Source organism: Vulpes vulpes, chromosome 7, assembly GCF_048418805.1.
Source record: "Vulpes vulpes isolate BD-2025 chromosome 7, VulVul3, whole genome shotgun sequence".
Taxonomy (NCBI): domain Eukaryota; kingdom Metazoa; phylum Chordata; class Mammalia; order Carnivora; family Canidae; genus Vulpes; species Vulpes vulpes.
The window spans coordinates 15,866,387-15,882,389 of NC_132786.1; the positions used below are offsets into that span (position 1 = coordinate 15,866,387).

Genomic DNA, 16,003 nt, shown 5'->3' on the forward strand with positions numbered 1-16,003 from the left:
ACAGAAAGGCCACTGGTTTCTGGGCCCTGAGTTTGTATCCCGCCACACTGCCGAACTTGCTGTAGGAGTTCCAGCAATCTTGGGGTGGAGTCTTTTGGGTTTTCTAGGTACGGTATCATGTCATCTGCGAAGAGAGAGAGTTTGACTTCCCCTTTGCGGGTTTGAATGCCTTTTATTTCTTTTTGTTGCCTGATTGCTGAGGCCGTGACGTCTCGTACTATGTTGAGAATAGTAGCGGTGAGAGTGGACATCCCCGTCTCGTGCCTGGTCTTTGGGGAAAGGCTCCCAGTGTCTCCCCATTGGGAATGATAATTTGCCAGGGGCTTGTCATAGGTGGCTTTGAAGATGCTGAGGGACTTTCCCTCTGTCTCTATACTCTGAAGCATTTGGATCAGGAATGGATTTTGTCAAATGCTTTCTCTGTCTCTTGAGAGGATCATCTGGTTCTTGTTTTTTCTCTTGCAGATCTGATGAGTCACACGGAGTGCTTGCCGAGTGTTGAACCAGCCTTGCGTCCCGGGGATAAATGCCACCTGGTCACGGTGAGTAACTTCTCAATGTGCCATTGGATCCTGTTGGCTCGTATCTTGTGGAGAATGTCTGCATCCGTGTACGTGAGGTCTGTGGGTCTCTAACTCTCCTTCGTTGGTTGGGTCTTTGTCTGCTTTTGGACTTAAGGTGATGCTGGCCTCCAAGAACGAGTTTGGAAGTATTCCATCTCTTGTCTATCTTTCGGAACCGCTTTGGTCGAAATAGGTACGGTTTCTTCTTTAGACTTTTGATAGCATTCCCCAGGGAAGGCATCTGGCCCTGGGCTTTTGTGTCTTGGGAGGTCTTTGACGATGACTGCTTCAGTTTCCTCCCTGGATATTGGCCTATTCGGGTTTTCTGTGTCTTCCTGTTCCGGTTTCAGTAGTTTGTGGTTTTCCGGAAATGGGTCCGTTTCTTCTCGATTGCCCAATTTATTGGCGTATACCTGCTCAGGATGAGTTTTTAAGATCGTTTGTATTTCCTTGGTGGTGGTGGTGATCTCTACTTTCTCATTCATGATTTTATTCATTGGAGTCTTTTCTCTCTCTCTTTTTTTTTCATAAGGCTGGCTTAATGGTTTCTCTCTCTCTTATCTGTTCTTTCAAAGATCCACCTCCTGGTTTTGTGGATGTGTTTCCCCAATTCCTCTGCTCTCTATTTCATTGAGTTCTGCTCGAATTCTTATTAACCGTCGACTTCTGCTGGGTGAAGGTTTCATTTGTCGTTCCTTCTCCAGCTCCTTTAGGTGCAAGGTTAGCTTTTGTATTTGAGTTCTTTCCAGTGTTTCGATGGACGCTTGCATTGGGATGTATTTCCCCTACGTGGGACCGCTTTTGCCGTATCCCAAAGATTTGGAACAGGTTGGTTGTATCTTCATTCTCGTTGGTTTTTGTGAATCTTTTTAATTCTTCTCTAATGTCCTGGTTGACCCTTTCTTTCGTCTTTTAGCAGGATGATCCTTAACCTGCACGTGTTTGAAATCCTTGCAAACTTCTTCTTGTGGTTGAGTTCTAGTTTCAGAGCATTATGGTCTGAAAATACGCAGGGGACGATCCCAGTCTTTTGGTATCGGTCACGACCTGATTTGTGACCCAGTATATGGTCTCTTCTGGACAAAGTTCCACGTGCACTAGAGAAGAATGTGAATTCAGTTGCATTTGGATGTAAAGTTTTGTAAACATCTGTGAGATCCATCTGGTCCGATGTATCCTTTAGTGCCCTTGTTTCTTTGGAGATGCTGTGCCTGGAAGATCTATCAATCCTAGAAAGCACCGTGTTCGTGTCTCCCAAGTAAAAGTGTATTATTATCTAAGTACGTCTTAACTTTGCTTCGCAACTGATTGGTATCCGTGGCAGCTCCCACATTCGGGGCACAGATATCCACGATTGTTAGGTCGTCTTGTTGGATAGATCCTTTAGGTACGATCTAGTGACTGTTTGAGGTTTTCCACGTAGAGTGTCATGTCCTCTGTGAAGAGTGAGAGTTTGACTTCTTTGCCCATCGGGATGCCTTTTCTTTCTGTTTCGGAATGTCACTGCGAACGCTAGGACCGCTACTACTGTGCCGAAGGACAGCGTTGAGGGTGGACACACTGTTGTGTTCCTGACCTTAAGTTAAAAGCTCTAGGATTTTCCCAATGAAGAGGACATTCCCTCTGGGTCTTTTGTAGATGGGTTTTATGAGAATTGAGGTTTGTTCCCGGTATCCGTACCAGGTGGAAGGTTTTCATGAGGAAAGGATGGTCTGTTTGGTCAAATGCTTTTTCTGCATCTATTGAGAGAATTCTACGGTTGTCATCCTTTCTTTGATTGACATGGAGAGGGAAGGAGAGACAGAGAACCGGAGGGACGGACAGACACAGGGAGGTGGACACAGACAGGGAGGGAGAGATAGGGGAGTGGAGGGAGAGACAGCGAGATGGCGAGGGAGAGACCGAGACAAGGAGGGAGACTGAGGGAGGGAGGAAGAGAGCCAGACACGGAAGGAGAGTCAGAGAGACAGGGAGGGAGAGACAGAGACAGAGAGGGAGACACCAAGAGACAGGAAGAGACAGAGAGACAGGGAGGGAGACCAAGACACAGTGAGGGGGACACAGAGACAGGATGGAGAGAACGAGACAGGGCGTGAGAGACCGGGAGACCCAAAGGGAGACACACAGAGACTGGCAGAGAGATAGAGACGCAAGGAGAGACAGAGACACAGGGAGGGAGAGCCGGTGAGATACGGAGCGAGAGTCAGAGAGAGGGAGGGAGAGAAGGAGATGGGGCGGGGGGGGGGGCGGCCGAGATTGGGCGGCGAGCAGAGACAGACACAGAGATAGGGAAGGAGAATCAGAGAGACAGGGACGGAGAGACAGAGACGTTGAGGCAGAGACTGAAAGACAGGGAGGGAGAGGCAGGGAAACAGGTAGGGAGACGCCGAGAGACTGGGAGGGAGAGACCGAGACACAGAGAGGGAGACACGGAGACAAGGATAGTGATATCTAGACAGCATGGGAGAGACAGAGAGGGAGGGAGACCCAGAGACAGGGAGGTAGAGACAGAGAGACAGGGAGGGGAGACCCAGAGACAGGGAGGGAGAGACTGAGAGACAACGGGCTGCGGTGGGGGAGTGGTGGGACCTGTTCGCGGAGGGGGCTGGTGGTGGGGCCTCCTACGGGTCAGGTCTCCTCCGGGCGACTCAGAGAGGGTGTGGGGCCCCTCCACTGGGGCTCAGAGAGGGTGCCAAGCCCATCCGGGCACGCTCAGAGGGGTTTGGATGCAGGCACCATCCACCTTCAGGGCACGGCCTTGGGGCGGTGGCTTGAGGGCCTGGGTGGCTGGGCCCCAGGAGCGCCCCCAAGGCCCTTGGCTCTTCCTCCTCTCCCCTCCTCCCCTCCCCCCCCCTCCGCCCCTGCTCACCGTCCCCCCCTTGCCCCTTCAGCCCCTGCCCCACTTCCCCCCTTCCCCCATTCCCAAGCTCCCCAGGCTCGCCAGGAGCACGCCCGCCCCCCCCCCCTTCGTCCATATCAGATGAGTATGGCGATTTCTGAAACTTTTGAATTTTGAAAGCATTCCCTTTTCTCCACATCCTCTCCAACATTTGTTGTGTCCTGTCTGGTTCTTGTTCCCCATTCTCACAGGTGTGAGGTGGTATCTCATTGTGCTTTTGCTATTTCCCTGACGGCCAGCGTGCAGAGCATCGTCTCGTGTGCTTGTTGGCCACGTCTGTGTCTTCCTGTGTGACGTTTCTGTTGGTGTCTTTTGCCCCTTTCAGGGTGGCACTCTTGGTTTCTCTGCTGTTGAGATGAAAAAGTTCTTTAGAGATCTTGGATAACTGGCCCTTTATCGGACGGGTCATTTGCACATATCTTCTTCCATTCTGGAGGTTTGTCTTTTAGTTTTGTTGAGCGTTTCTTTTGCTGTGTGGAAGCTCCTCATCTTGATGAAGTCCCAGTGATTCATTTTGGCTCTGTTTCCCTGGCCTTCATGGATGTGTCTTGCAAGAAGTTGCTGTGGCCAAGTTCAAGAAGGGCGTTGCCTGTGTTCTCCCCTAGGAGTTTGATGGAATCCTGTCTCACATTTAGATCTTTCATCCATTTTGAGTTTCTCTTTGTGTACGGTGGTGTGAGAGAATGGTCCAGTTTCATTCCTCTGTGTGTGGCTGTCCAACGTGCCCAGCAGCCTTTACTGAAGAGACTGTGTTTTTTCCAGTGGATGGTCTTTCGTGCTTCGTCGAATGTACGGTCTTGACGGTAGAGTTGAGGGTCCACTTCTGGATTTGTCTCTTCTGTGCCATTGACCTGTGTGTCTGTTTTTGTGCCAGTACCACACTGTCTTGATGAGCACAGCTTTGTAGCTCGACCTGAAGTCCGGCATTGTGATGCCGCCAGCTGTGGTTTTCTTTTCTCATATTGCCCTGGGCATTCAGGGTCTTTTCTGATGATTCCACACACTAATCTTCCGATGATTTGTTCCAGCTCTCTGAAGAGAGCCCGTGGTATTTCTGATGATAGGGATTGCGTTCCATGTGTAAATTGCCCTGGGTCACGTGGACATTTTCCCAATATATGAATTCTTCCAATCCAGGAGCATGGAATGGTTTTCCATCACTTTGTGTCTTCCTCAATTTCTTTCAGAGGTGTTCTGTAGTTTTTTGGGTAGGGATCCTTTACCTCTCTGGTTAGGTGTATTCCTAGGTATCTCATGCTTTTGGGTGCAATTGTCACTGGGACCGACTCCTTCAATTCTCTTTCTCCAGTCTCATCGTTGGTGTATGGAGAGGCCAGTGATTTCTGGGCATTGATTTGGTATCCTGCCACGCCGCCGATTTTGCTGCTGTTTGAGTTCTGGCAATCTTGGGGTGGAGTCTTTTGCGTTTTCCAGGTAGGACATCATGTTTTCGGCGAAGAGGGAGAGTTTGTCTACTTCTTTGTGGATTTGAATGCCTTTTTTTTCTTTTTGTGGCCTGATTGCTGAGGCCGTGAGGTCTAGCTGTATTTTGAGTAGCCGTGGTGAGGGTGGAAGTCCGTGTCTCGTTCCCAATCTACGGGAAAGGCTCCCAGTGTTTCCGCATTGAGGATGATTATTTGCCGCGGGCTTTCCTTTCCGTCGATGGCTTTGGAGATGCTGAGGAACGTTCTCTCTGTCCCTACACTCTGAAGCGTTTGGATCAGGAATGGATGCCGTATTTTGTCAAATGCTTTCTGTGCATCTCTTGAGAGGATTTTCTGGGAGGGGTCACAGACAGGGAGGGAGAGATAGGGATGGGGGAGACACAGCGAGTGAGAGACAGAGAGACAGCATGGGAGAGACCGAGACAAGGCCGGGAGACTGAGGGAGGGAGGGAGGGAGGGAGGGACAGACACAGAAGTAGAATCCATGAGCCAGGGAGGGACACACTGAGAGACAGTGAGGAAGATAGAGAGAGACAGAGAGACCCAGAGACGGGGAGGGAGACCGTGACACAGTGAGGGACACAGAGACAGGATGGAGAGAGAATGAGACAGGGAGGGAGAGACCGAGAGACAGGAAGGTGGAGACACAGAGACAGGGAGGGAGAGACCGAGAGACAGGGAATGAGAGCCAGAGCCAGGGAGGGAGACCGAGACACAGTGAGGGAGAGACCGAGAGCCAGGGTGAGAGAGCCAGGGAGGGATAGACAGAGACAGGGATGGAGACACACAGACAGGGAGGGACAGACCGAGGCAGGGAAGGGTAGACAGAAGTGGAGGGATGGACAGAGACAGGGAGGGAGCCCCCAGACAGGGAGGGAGAGATAGATAGAGATGGGCAGGGAGACGGAGAGAAAGCGAGGGGGAGACTGAGAGACAGGGAGGGAGAGAGAGAGATGGAGAGAGGGAGGAGCAACTGAGAAGAGGGGGGTGAGAGATCGAGACAGGGGCAGAGACACAGGACAGGGATGGAGGGATCCAGAGACAGGGAGGGAGGGACAGACAGACCAAGAGACAGGGAGGGAGAGATGGGACAGACGGGAGAGACCATGGTGCAGGGAGGGAGACCAAGAGACAGGAGGGGAGACTGAGACAGGGAGGGAGAGTCAGAGACAGGGAGGGAGGAGAGACTGAGACAGAGATGGGATGGAGAGAATGAGACAGGGAGGGAGACAAGTGAGAGACCGAGAGACAAGGAGGTAGACACAGAGACAGGGAGGGACAGGCCAAGATAGGGAGTGAGAGAAGAAAGACTGGAGGGAGAGAGAGAGAGACAGACAGGGGTGGAGGGGAGTGGGAGAGAGACAGGGCCAGACCCCAGACCCGGAGGGAGAGACAGAGACCGGGTCAGAGGGACAGGGAGGGAGACACAGAGCCAGAGAGAGGCTTCGTGCCTCCCTGAGCAGGAGTCCCTCGGGACTGAGCGGGTGGCACTGAGCAGGTGGCGCAAGGCCTCGGACCCGGCGCCCCGACCAGACTAGCGTGGGGAGGCAGAGGCGGTCTCTGGTCCCCTCTAGGCTCCAGGGAGGGCCGGCTGCTGTGTGGGGGGGCTTGGCCGGGAGCTTGGCCAGGGCGTGGCCGGGGCGTGGCCGGAGCTTGCCCCAGCACCTGACCCGGAGCATGGCCTGAGGGGGGCCAGGGCGTGGCCGCGGGAGGAGCTGGGCCCAGACATGGCGACCCGACTGGACCAGATGGACCCGACCCAGCCATCCCCCTGGCAGGAGGTTGCGCGGCCGCGCCACCGCTCCAGGCCCGCGGTTCCCGGCGCTGCGGGCTCCCGGCAGCGGCTCTGCAGGCCTCGGCCCCGGCGCGCAGGTCGGCGTGGGCCCCGGGAGGCGTGAGGGGCCCCGGGATGGCTGTAGGAGAGGCATCTGGCCCTCGCGTGTGGCGCGACGGTTGTCTGGGAGGGACCGCGCGGGGGACAGCGGGCCTCGGGGGCCGCACGGAGGCGCCCCCGTGGCGAGGGCCACCAGGGTGCCCGACAGAGGGCTGCGCGGGGGGAGGCGGGGCGGGACCTGTTGGCGGAGGGGGTGGCGGTGGGGCCTCCTCCGGGCGGCTCGGGGAAGGTGCGGGGCCCCTCCCCCGGGGCTCAGGGAGGTGCCGGGGAACCCATGCGCGCGCGCTCAGAGGGCTTAGGGTGCAGGCACCGTCCACCGTCAGGGCACGGCCTTGGGGCGGCGGCTTGAGGGCCTGGGCTGCTGGGCCCCAGGAGCCCCCCCAAGGCCCTGGCTCTTCCTCCCTGCTCTCAGGTGCCTCCTGAGCGCCCCAGCCTGGCCGGGAGCCCGCCCCCCGCCTTGGTCCCTATCAGGTGAGTATGGCTACCTCTGACACTGTTGAATTTTGAAGCGTTCCCCTTTCTGCGCATCCTGTCCAACGTTTGGTGTTTCCTGTCTGGCCAGTGCTGCCCATTCTCACCGCTGTGAGGTGGGATCTCCTTGTGGCTTTGATCTGTATTTCTCTGATGCAAATGCAGTGATGTGGGCACTTTCTCATGGGCTTGTCGGCCACGTCTGTGTCTTGCTCTGTGCCGTTTCCATTGGTGTCTTTTGCCCATTTCCGGATTGGATGGTTGGTTTCTCTGCTGTGGAGTTGAATAGGTTCTTTTGAGATCTTGGATGCTGCCCTTTATCCGACGGGTCATTTGCAAGTAGCTTCTCCCATTCTGGAGATGGTCTGTTGGTTTTGTTGAGTGTCTCTTTGGCTGTGCGGAAGCTTCTCATCCTGGTGAAGTCCCAGTAGTTCATCTTTCCTTTTGTTTCTCTGGCCTTCATGGGTGTATCTTGCAAGAAGTTGCTGTGGCCAAGTTTTGGATGGGCGTTGCCTGTGTTCTCCCCCAGGGTTTTAATGGAATCTCCTCTCACATTTAGATCTTTCATCCATTTTGAGTTTATCTTTGTGTCTAGTGTGAGACAGTGGTCCAGTTTCCCTCCTCTGCATGTGGCTGTCCAGCGTTTCCAGTGGCATTTATGGAGGAGACTTGTCTTTTTTCCAGTGGATGGTCTCTCAGGCTTGGTCGAATATATGGTCTTGACCATCGAGTTGAGGGTCCGCTTCTGGATTCCTCTTCTGTTCCATTGGTGGCTGTGTCTGTTTTTGTGCCTGTACCACACTGTCTTGGTGAGCACAGCTTTGCAGCGCAACCTGAAATCCGGCATTGTGCTGCCCCCCGCTGTGGCTTTCTTGGCTACTATTCCCGTGGCCATTCGGGGTCCTTTCTGATTCCACACAAATCTTCCGATGATCTGTTCCACCTCTCTGAAGAGAGTCCGTGGTATTTTTGATCGTGATTGCGTTAATTGTGTAAATTGCCCACATTGACGTTTTCCCAATATTCATTCTCCGGATCCATGAGCATGGAATAGTTAGCCATCTCTTTGTCTTCCTCAGTCTCTTTCAGACGTGTTCTGTCGTTTTTCGGGTTGAGATCCTTTACCTCTTTCGTTAGGTTTATTCCTAGGTAGCTCATGCTTTTGGGTGCCATCGTAAATGGGGTCGACTCCTTAATTTCTCTTTCTTCAGTCTCATCGTTAGCATCTAGAAAGGCCACTGACTTCTGGGCATTGATTTTGTACCCTGCCACACTGCCGAATTTGCTGTATGAGTTCTAGCAGTCTTGGGGTGGAGTCTGTTGGGTTTTCTAGGTGTCCGGTATCATGTCATCTGCGAAGAGGGAGAGTTTGACGTGTTCTAGGCTGATTTGAATGCCTTTTATTTCTTTTTGTTGCCTGATTGCTGAGGCTACGATGTCTAGTGTTATGTTGAATAGCAGTGGTGAGAGTGGACATCCATGTCTCCTTCCTCATCTTCTTCGGGGAAAGGCTCCCAGTGTTTCCGCCTTGGGAATGATAATTTTCTGTGGGCTTTTCGTAGACGGCTTTGAAGATGCTGAGGAACGTTCCCTGTATCCCTATACTCTGAAGCGTTTGGATCAGGAATGGATGCCGTATTTTTTCAAATGCTTTCTCTGGATCTCTTGAGAGGATCACCTGGTTCTCGTTTTTTCTCTTGTAGATCTGATCAGTCACATGGAGTATTTGACGAGTGTAGAACCAGCCTTGCGTCCCAGGGATAAATGCCACCTGGTCATCGTGAGTAACTTCTCAATGTACTGTTGGATCCTATTGGCTCGTATCTTTTTTTTTTTTAATTTTCTTTTTATTTATTTATGATAGAGAGAGAGAGAGAGAGAGGCAGAGACACAGGCAGAGGGAGAAGCAGGCTCCATGCACTGGGAGTCCGACGTGGGATTCGATCCCGGGTCTCCAGGATCGCGCCCTGGGCCAAAGGCAGGCGCCAAACCTCTGCGCCACCCAGGGATCCCTATTGGCTCGTATCTTGTTGAGAACTTTTGCATCCGTGTTCATTGGGGACATCGGTTTATAACTCTCCTTTTTGGTGCGGTGGGGTCTTCTTCTGCTTTTGGTCTTAAGGTGATGGTGGCCTTATAGAACGAGTTTGGAAGTATTCCGTCTCCAGAAGCTTCAGCTGGCCTCACTGTAGTCTCTGTGGCAGGCTCTTGATTGGGTTCAGGATGTGGCTCAGTGGCCAAAGTCGTTCGCTCCACTGAGGCAGGTGGCAGGTCCGGCATGTGCGGGAACCCGAAAGAATGCACCTGGGCGTGCTCTTCCTCCAGGGTGGCCACGGGTACAGGTAGCTCTTGCATGTTGGCACAGTGAGTCAGAGGTGTTACCACCACGTGCATTGGTTTGGTCTCAGCAGCCTGGCTTCTCGGCTCGAGCCGTGACCAGCTCGATCACCTCTGGCCCTGAAGCTTAAAAGGCTGCGAGGTAGGAGCTGGGGCCGGTTGTTGAGGTGGTTCAGGATATTGCACCGGGGCGGACACTAGTTGCTCCACTGATCCGGGTGGCCGCACTGGCATGTGTTGGACCCTGATAGCACGCCCCGGGACATCATCTACCGCGAGGGTGGCCGAGATTACAGGTGGGTCCTCCTTGTCGGGAGAGTGAATCAGAGGTGTGACCACCTCGTGCATTGGCTTCGACTCCTCAGCTGGCATCTGCACTCTGGCCAAGCACTCAGCACCGACAGCCCTGCCCAGCTCGATCACCGCAAGCCCAGAAGCTTTATTAGGCCCCACCTTCGGAGCTGGGGTGGGCTGCTGACATGGTTCATGATGTTGCTCAGGGGCCGAAGCTGGTTGCTGCACTGAGGCAGGTGACTCCTTTGGCAAGGCATTCCGGGGACATTGATAGTGGGTGCCCGGGGTAGCTCTTCTTGCAGGGTGGCCAAGTGTGCAGGTGGCTCCTCCAGGTCGGACAGTGAATCAGAGGTGTGACTGCCATGTGAATTGTCTTGGCCTCAGCAGCTGGCATCTCGGCTCGGGTCAAGCACTCAGCACCAACGGCCACGCCCGGCTCGAACTGCTCAGGCCTATAAGTTTCAGCTCGCCCCCTTGTAGTAGCTCTGGCGGGCTCTTGATTTCCTTTAGGATGTTCCTCAGTGGCGGAAGTCGGTTGTTCCACTGAGTCAGGTGGCTGCTCCATCATGTGGGGGATCCCGATAGCATGCCCCTTGGCGTGCTCTTCCTCCAGGGTGGCCGTGGGAACAGGTACTTTTTCACATTTCAAATACATTATTGCATATTTCCTTATGTTAAAAAAATAACTGAGTCCATGGCTTAAAAATTCTTATTTACTGATGCTATTAAATCTTTCCCCCAACGATCTACGGCATTTAATGTAGTAGTGAAATTGTTCATATCGATGCCTCCGGCAGCTTTTCCTTCTGTACTTGTGGTGTTCCTGTTTATATCATTCGGATATCTTTTGAAAAACAATGACATTCTTTAGAACCCTGAAGATTTCCCCGGTGTTTTTTTTTTTTTTTTTTTTTTTTTTTTTTAGTTTCATATATTTCCATTTATTGGACCTACTGAATACATCAGTTAAATGTTTGCTTATTTTAAATAAGCCCTTTTCTTTGTTTTGAATTTTTAATTTTTTATTGGAATTCAATTTGTCCACAAATAGCACAACACCCAGTGCTCATCCCGCCACTTGCCTCCTTCATTGCCCATCTCCCAGTCACCCCACCCCCCCACCCACTTCCCCTTTTACTACCCCTTGTTTGTTTCCCAGAGTTAGGTGTCTCCTGTTTTGTCACCCTCACTGATACTTTCAGTCATTTTCTCTGCTTTGCCTTTATTCCCTTTCACTAATTTTTATATTTCCCAAATGAATGAGACCACATAATGTCAGTCCTTCTCCGATTGACTGTTTTCACTCAGCATAATGCCCGGGAAAGCCGCACCCCAATGTTTATAGCAGCAATGTCCACAGTAGGCAAACTGTGGAAGGAGCCTCGGTGTCCATCGAAAGATGATGGATCAAGAAGCTGTGGTGTGGCGGGCAGTCATGGCGGCTCACCTAAAGAAACGAGTGTACGAGGAATTCACTTAGGTGGTCCAGCAACAACAGGAGGAAATTGCAACCAAGAAACTGTGATTGACAAAACCAAGGAGATCTGCAGCACTCCTCGTAGATCTGTGTAAAGCTCCCTCCCCAATGGATGTTTTGCAGTATCTACTCCAGTTTTCCAGAAAGCCTGTTGAAGCAGAAAGTGTGGAAGGAGTAGTCAGGATTCTCTTGGAACATTATTACAAGGAGAATGATCCATCTGTGAGACTGAAAATTGCATTATTGTTGGGTTTATTATTAAAGACTGCAGGATTTTCACCAGACTGCATTATGGATGATGCCATTAACATCCTGCAGAATGAAAAGTCTCATCAAATCCTTGCTCAACTGTTGGACACCTTGCTTGCAATTGGCACCAAACTCCCAGAGAATCAAGCTATCCAGATGGGATTAGTTGATGTAGCCTGCAAGCACCTCACAGATACGTCTCATGGTGTAAGAAATAAGTGCCTGCAATGACTTGGCAATCTTGGCTCTTTGGAGACAAGTGTGACAAAAGATGGAGAAGGCCTAGCTCTCAGAGATGTCCAGAAGATTACAGGGGATTACTTCAGTGACCAAGACCCACGTGTCAGAACAGTGGCTATAAAAGCCATATTGCAGCTTCATGAAAGAGGAGTGAAATTACACCAAGCAATTTATAAGCAGGCCTGTAAATTGTCATCTGATGACTATGGACAAGTGCGCAGTGCTGCAGTCCAACTTATCTGGGTTGTCAGTCAGCTCTATCCTGAAAGCATTGTCCCCATTACTTCTTGTAATGAAGAAATTCGCTTAGTTGATGAGCATTTGGAAAAATTTGTCCCATGGTCCGTGATGGCTCCTGGGTGGTTCGAGTTCAGGCTGCAAAGCTATTGGGCTCAATGGAACAAGTCAGTTCTCATTTCTTGGAGCAGACGCTCGACAAGAAGCTCATGTCAGATCTCAGGAGAAAATGCACTGCACATGAACGTGCCAAGGAACTTTACAGGTCAGGAGAGTTTTCCAGTGGCAGAAAGTGGGTAGGTGATGCTCCCAAAGAAGAAATAGATACAGGACCTGTGAACTTGATTGAGTCAGGAGCTTGTGAAGCCTTTTTTCATGGATTGGAAGATGAGATGTATGAGGTCCGCATTGCTGCCGTGGAGGCTCTCTGCATGCTGGCCCAATCTTCACCTTCTTTTGCGGAGAAGTGCCGCCCTGATTTCCCGGTTGACATGTTTAATGATGAAATTGAGGAAGTACGTCTACAGTCCATACACGGCCTCAGAAAAATTTCTAATAATATCACTCTCCGAGAGGATCAGCTTGACAGTGTCCTGGCTGTGTTAGAGGATTCGTCCAGAGATATTCGAGAGGCTGGCTCTTCACGCACTTTTATGCTGTACTAATGTTTCGACTAAAGAAGGGATTCATCTTGCACTGGCGGAGCTGCTGAAAAATTTAACCAAGTACCCTACTGATAGGGACTCTATATGGAAGTGCTTGAAGTTTCTGGGAAGTCTGCATGCAACCCTGGTGCTTTCCTTGGTGCCAGAGCTCCTGAGCACCCATCCATTTTTTGACACAGCTGAACCAGACATGGATGACCCAGCTTACATTGCAGTTTTGGTTCGTATTTTTAATGCTGCTACAATCTGTCCAACAATGCCGGCACTGTTCTCAGATGATACCTTCAGGCATTATTCCTCCCTCCACGACAGTCTTTCTCATCTTGTTCCTGCCTTAAGGTTACCAGGTAGAAAACTAGTGTCATCGGCCGTTTCTCCCGGTATTGCGCCCCATGAGGACCCGTCGCATCAGTTCCTGCAGCAGAACCCTGAAAGGGTGTACAGTCTTCAGAGCACCGGGACCCTCAGGGAACCCAGAAGCTGCTGGAGTTCACCATCCGGGATCTGCAAAGACTTGGAGAACTTCAGTCTGAACTAGCAGGAGTTGCTGACTTCTCGGCTACCTATCTTCGGTATCAGCTTCTTCTCATCGAGGCCTTGCAAGGAAAGCTGTGGAATGTGGCTGCCCCTTTATATTTGAAGCAGAGTGACTTGGCCTCCGCAGCAGCAAAACAGATCATGGAAGAGACCTACAAAATGGAGTTGATGTACAGTGGTGTGGAGAAGAAACAGGTGGTGATTATACATCACCTGAGGCTGCAGGCCAAAGCCTTGCAACTTATAGTAACAGCACGGACTACTCGAGGAGTTGACCCCTTATTTGCGATGTGTGAAAACTTTTTACAGGAAGTGGACTTTTTTCAGAGGTGTTTTATTACTGATTTGTCCCCACTTACAGGACAGCTTTGTGGAGAAACGTGTTGACCTTATGCCCCGACTCATGACATCCAAACCTGTGGAAGGGGTCAAAATTCTACAGACCATGCTGAGGCAGAGTACCTTCTTGCACCTCCCCCTTCCAGAGCAGATCCACACACTTCAGCCACCATCATTGAGCCAGCAGGCGAGTCAGACAACCCTTTGCGGTTTACATCTGGATTGGTTGTGGCCCTGGATGTCGATGCGACCCTGGAACATGTGCAGGCCCCTGAGAGTGCTGTGAAGGTCCAGGTCTTCTATCCAGATGGCCAGGCTCAGAGGATTCATCCTAAGCTGGCAGACTTGCGGAATCCTGGCCCAGGGCGCCACCGGCTTATCACTAAGGTGTACCTCTCCCATACTGCCTGGACAGAACCATGCCAGGTGGAAGTGAGGCTGCTACTGGCCCACAACTCCAATTCCCGCATTCCAAAATCCCCCTGGATTGAAGGTGGCAAAGTGTCACCCCAGGTGGAAACCAGCATCGAGGGCACCATCCCCTTCAGCAAGTCTGTGAAAGTTTACATACTGCCCAAACCCGCAAGGCGCTGAGTCACAAGCATTGTGTAGAGCTGAAGCTGAGACAGACCTTCTCAGGTAGCAGAGTGAGCCAGAAGCCTAGAGCACTTCACCTGGAGCCGGCGTATGGGCATGAGCACCATCACCTTTATCGTCTCACCTGGTATCAAACACAAAATAAATTACTTTGCATTAAAAAATCAAAAACCTTCAAGTCCACACCTCTTCCTTCCCTGACTCCCCTCCCCCACCTCTTTAAAGTTGAGAAAACAACAACAACAACAAAAGAAGCTGTGGTCTATGATACAATGGAATATTACTCAGCCATTAGAAACGACAAACGCCGTGTAAGGAGAGTGACGTTTGGTTCTACTTGTTGGGTTCATGTTGTTGTACGTGTGTGTGCAGCCAACCAGCAGTGCTCGTTAGGTACCAGATCATCTACTAAGAAGTGTGTTTTACTCAAAACCAGGAAAGAGGAGAGAGAAAGAACTAGTTTCGAGAGCTTTTTGATTTGGAAAAAGCATTCCAAATATCACGATTTTCATTATCCAGTAAGGGAGTAGCTTCCTTTCTGTGTTCATTCTCGTGAGGATTAACGATAGAGGGAGTCCTGTGAAATGAAGACCACTTTGTATTCCAATTTAATTCCTGGAATTTCTTAATTGTTTCTTTCTTTCTTCCTTTTTTTTTTTTTTTGTTTTTTTTTTTGGTTTTTACTGACATTTGAAAAACTGAAAAACTTCTAGCTCATAACTTTGTTGCATTTCAGGTCCCCTGCAGCAACGAAAGGAAATCGTCGTATTTGGACTAGAAGTTTAAGTGAGTCCTAAAGTATTGGAAGAAAATTCTAACATATACATTGAAGTTCTACAAGGAAAAGTTTGAGTTTAAACAAAAGAGCCTGAGCTAATTCTTCCAGAAGGTTTGTTACCTTGAATTCAGAGCCCTTTTACGAGTATATTAGAAAAATAAGTAGTCCCACAGTATCAGTCGATTCATGTATTAAGGAGAAGAGAGCTAATATTAATGAAACTACCTCTAAAGCAGTTGACTGCCAAGCTGATTGTTAAATTGGTTATTATGGAAACAGGAGAAGCAACTCACACACTTAGAAATGAGGTCCCAGACTGGAAGCACTGGTAACTGTAGCTGCTCATAATGTAAGTTAAATAATTCCTTGACAACCTGAGTAGATCTATATCAACATGGCGGTCTTCTATGTAATTTAGGGTGTTTAGTAGGAAATTATCGAATGGACTTCATGATTCCCTAGAGCTTATTTTTGAGAGGTGCTAGTGACTCAGGCGGGAAAAAAATGAATGCTCAAAAAAGTCCTGTTTCCATCTTACACATTTGGGGAAACTGTAAGAATATGTCCAAAGAATCTTGGTCTTCAGTAGTTTTATATACAGTAATAACTAACACCATAAAATAGCACTTACTTAGATAGAATTGATGGTAGATGTGGCAGTACTACATCCTTTTCTACAATGTCTGAGCGTTTGTAGTACTTCAGACCTTTCCATCAGGTGTCAACATTAAATATAGAATACCTCTAGAAAGTGTGAAAATAATTTTGTCTTTGGAAGTAGATAACGTGACGTTTTTCCGTGTGTCCCATTGGACTTTTCTAGTGATGATCCTCCTAGGATGATGCTTTATCAGTCGGTGTCTGGATTTTATGGACTAAAAACCTGATATTTTCTTTTACAGTTGAAATCTGTAAATTATCTTTATACTTAATTTTCTATGTCTTTTCGTAGCAAAAAGTAAGCAAAATATGCCAAGACAA

The 16,003-nt window shown here is 50.1% G+C and overlaps 1 protein-coding gene and 1 pseudogene across 1 annotated transcript in view; both read left to right on the forward strand.

Moving 5' to 3' along the window:
* The window catches only part of LOC140599525 (uncharacterized), a 476,056-nt gene that overhangs the window by 21,836 nt on the left and 438,217 nt on the right, over window positions 1-16,003 (forward strand). The window contains exon 3 of the mRNA XM_072762680.1: window positions 466-542. Within this exon, the coding sequence (XP_072618781.1) occupies window positions 466-542 (77 nt within the window). The remainder of the gene's footprint in view (window positions 1-465; window positions 543-16,003) is intronic.
* On the forward strand, window positions 10,852-14,868 carry LOC140599783 (integrator complex subunit 4 pseudogene; annotated as a pseudogene).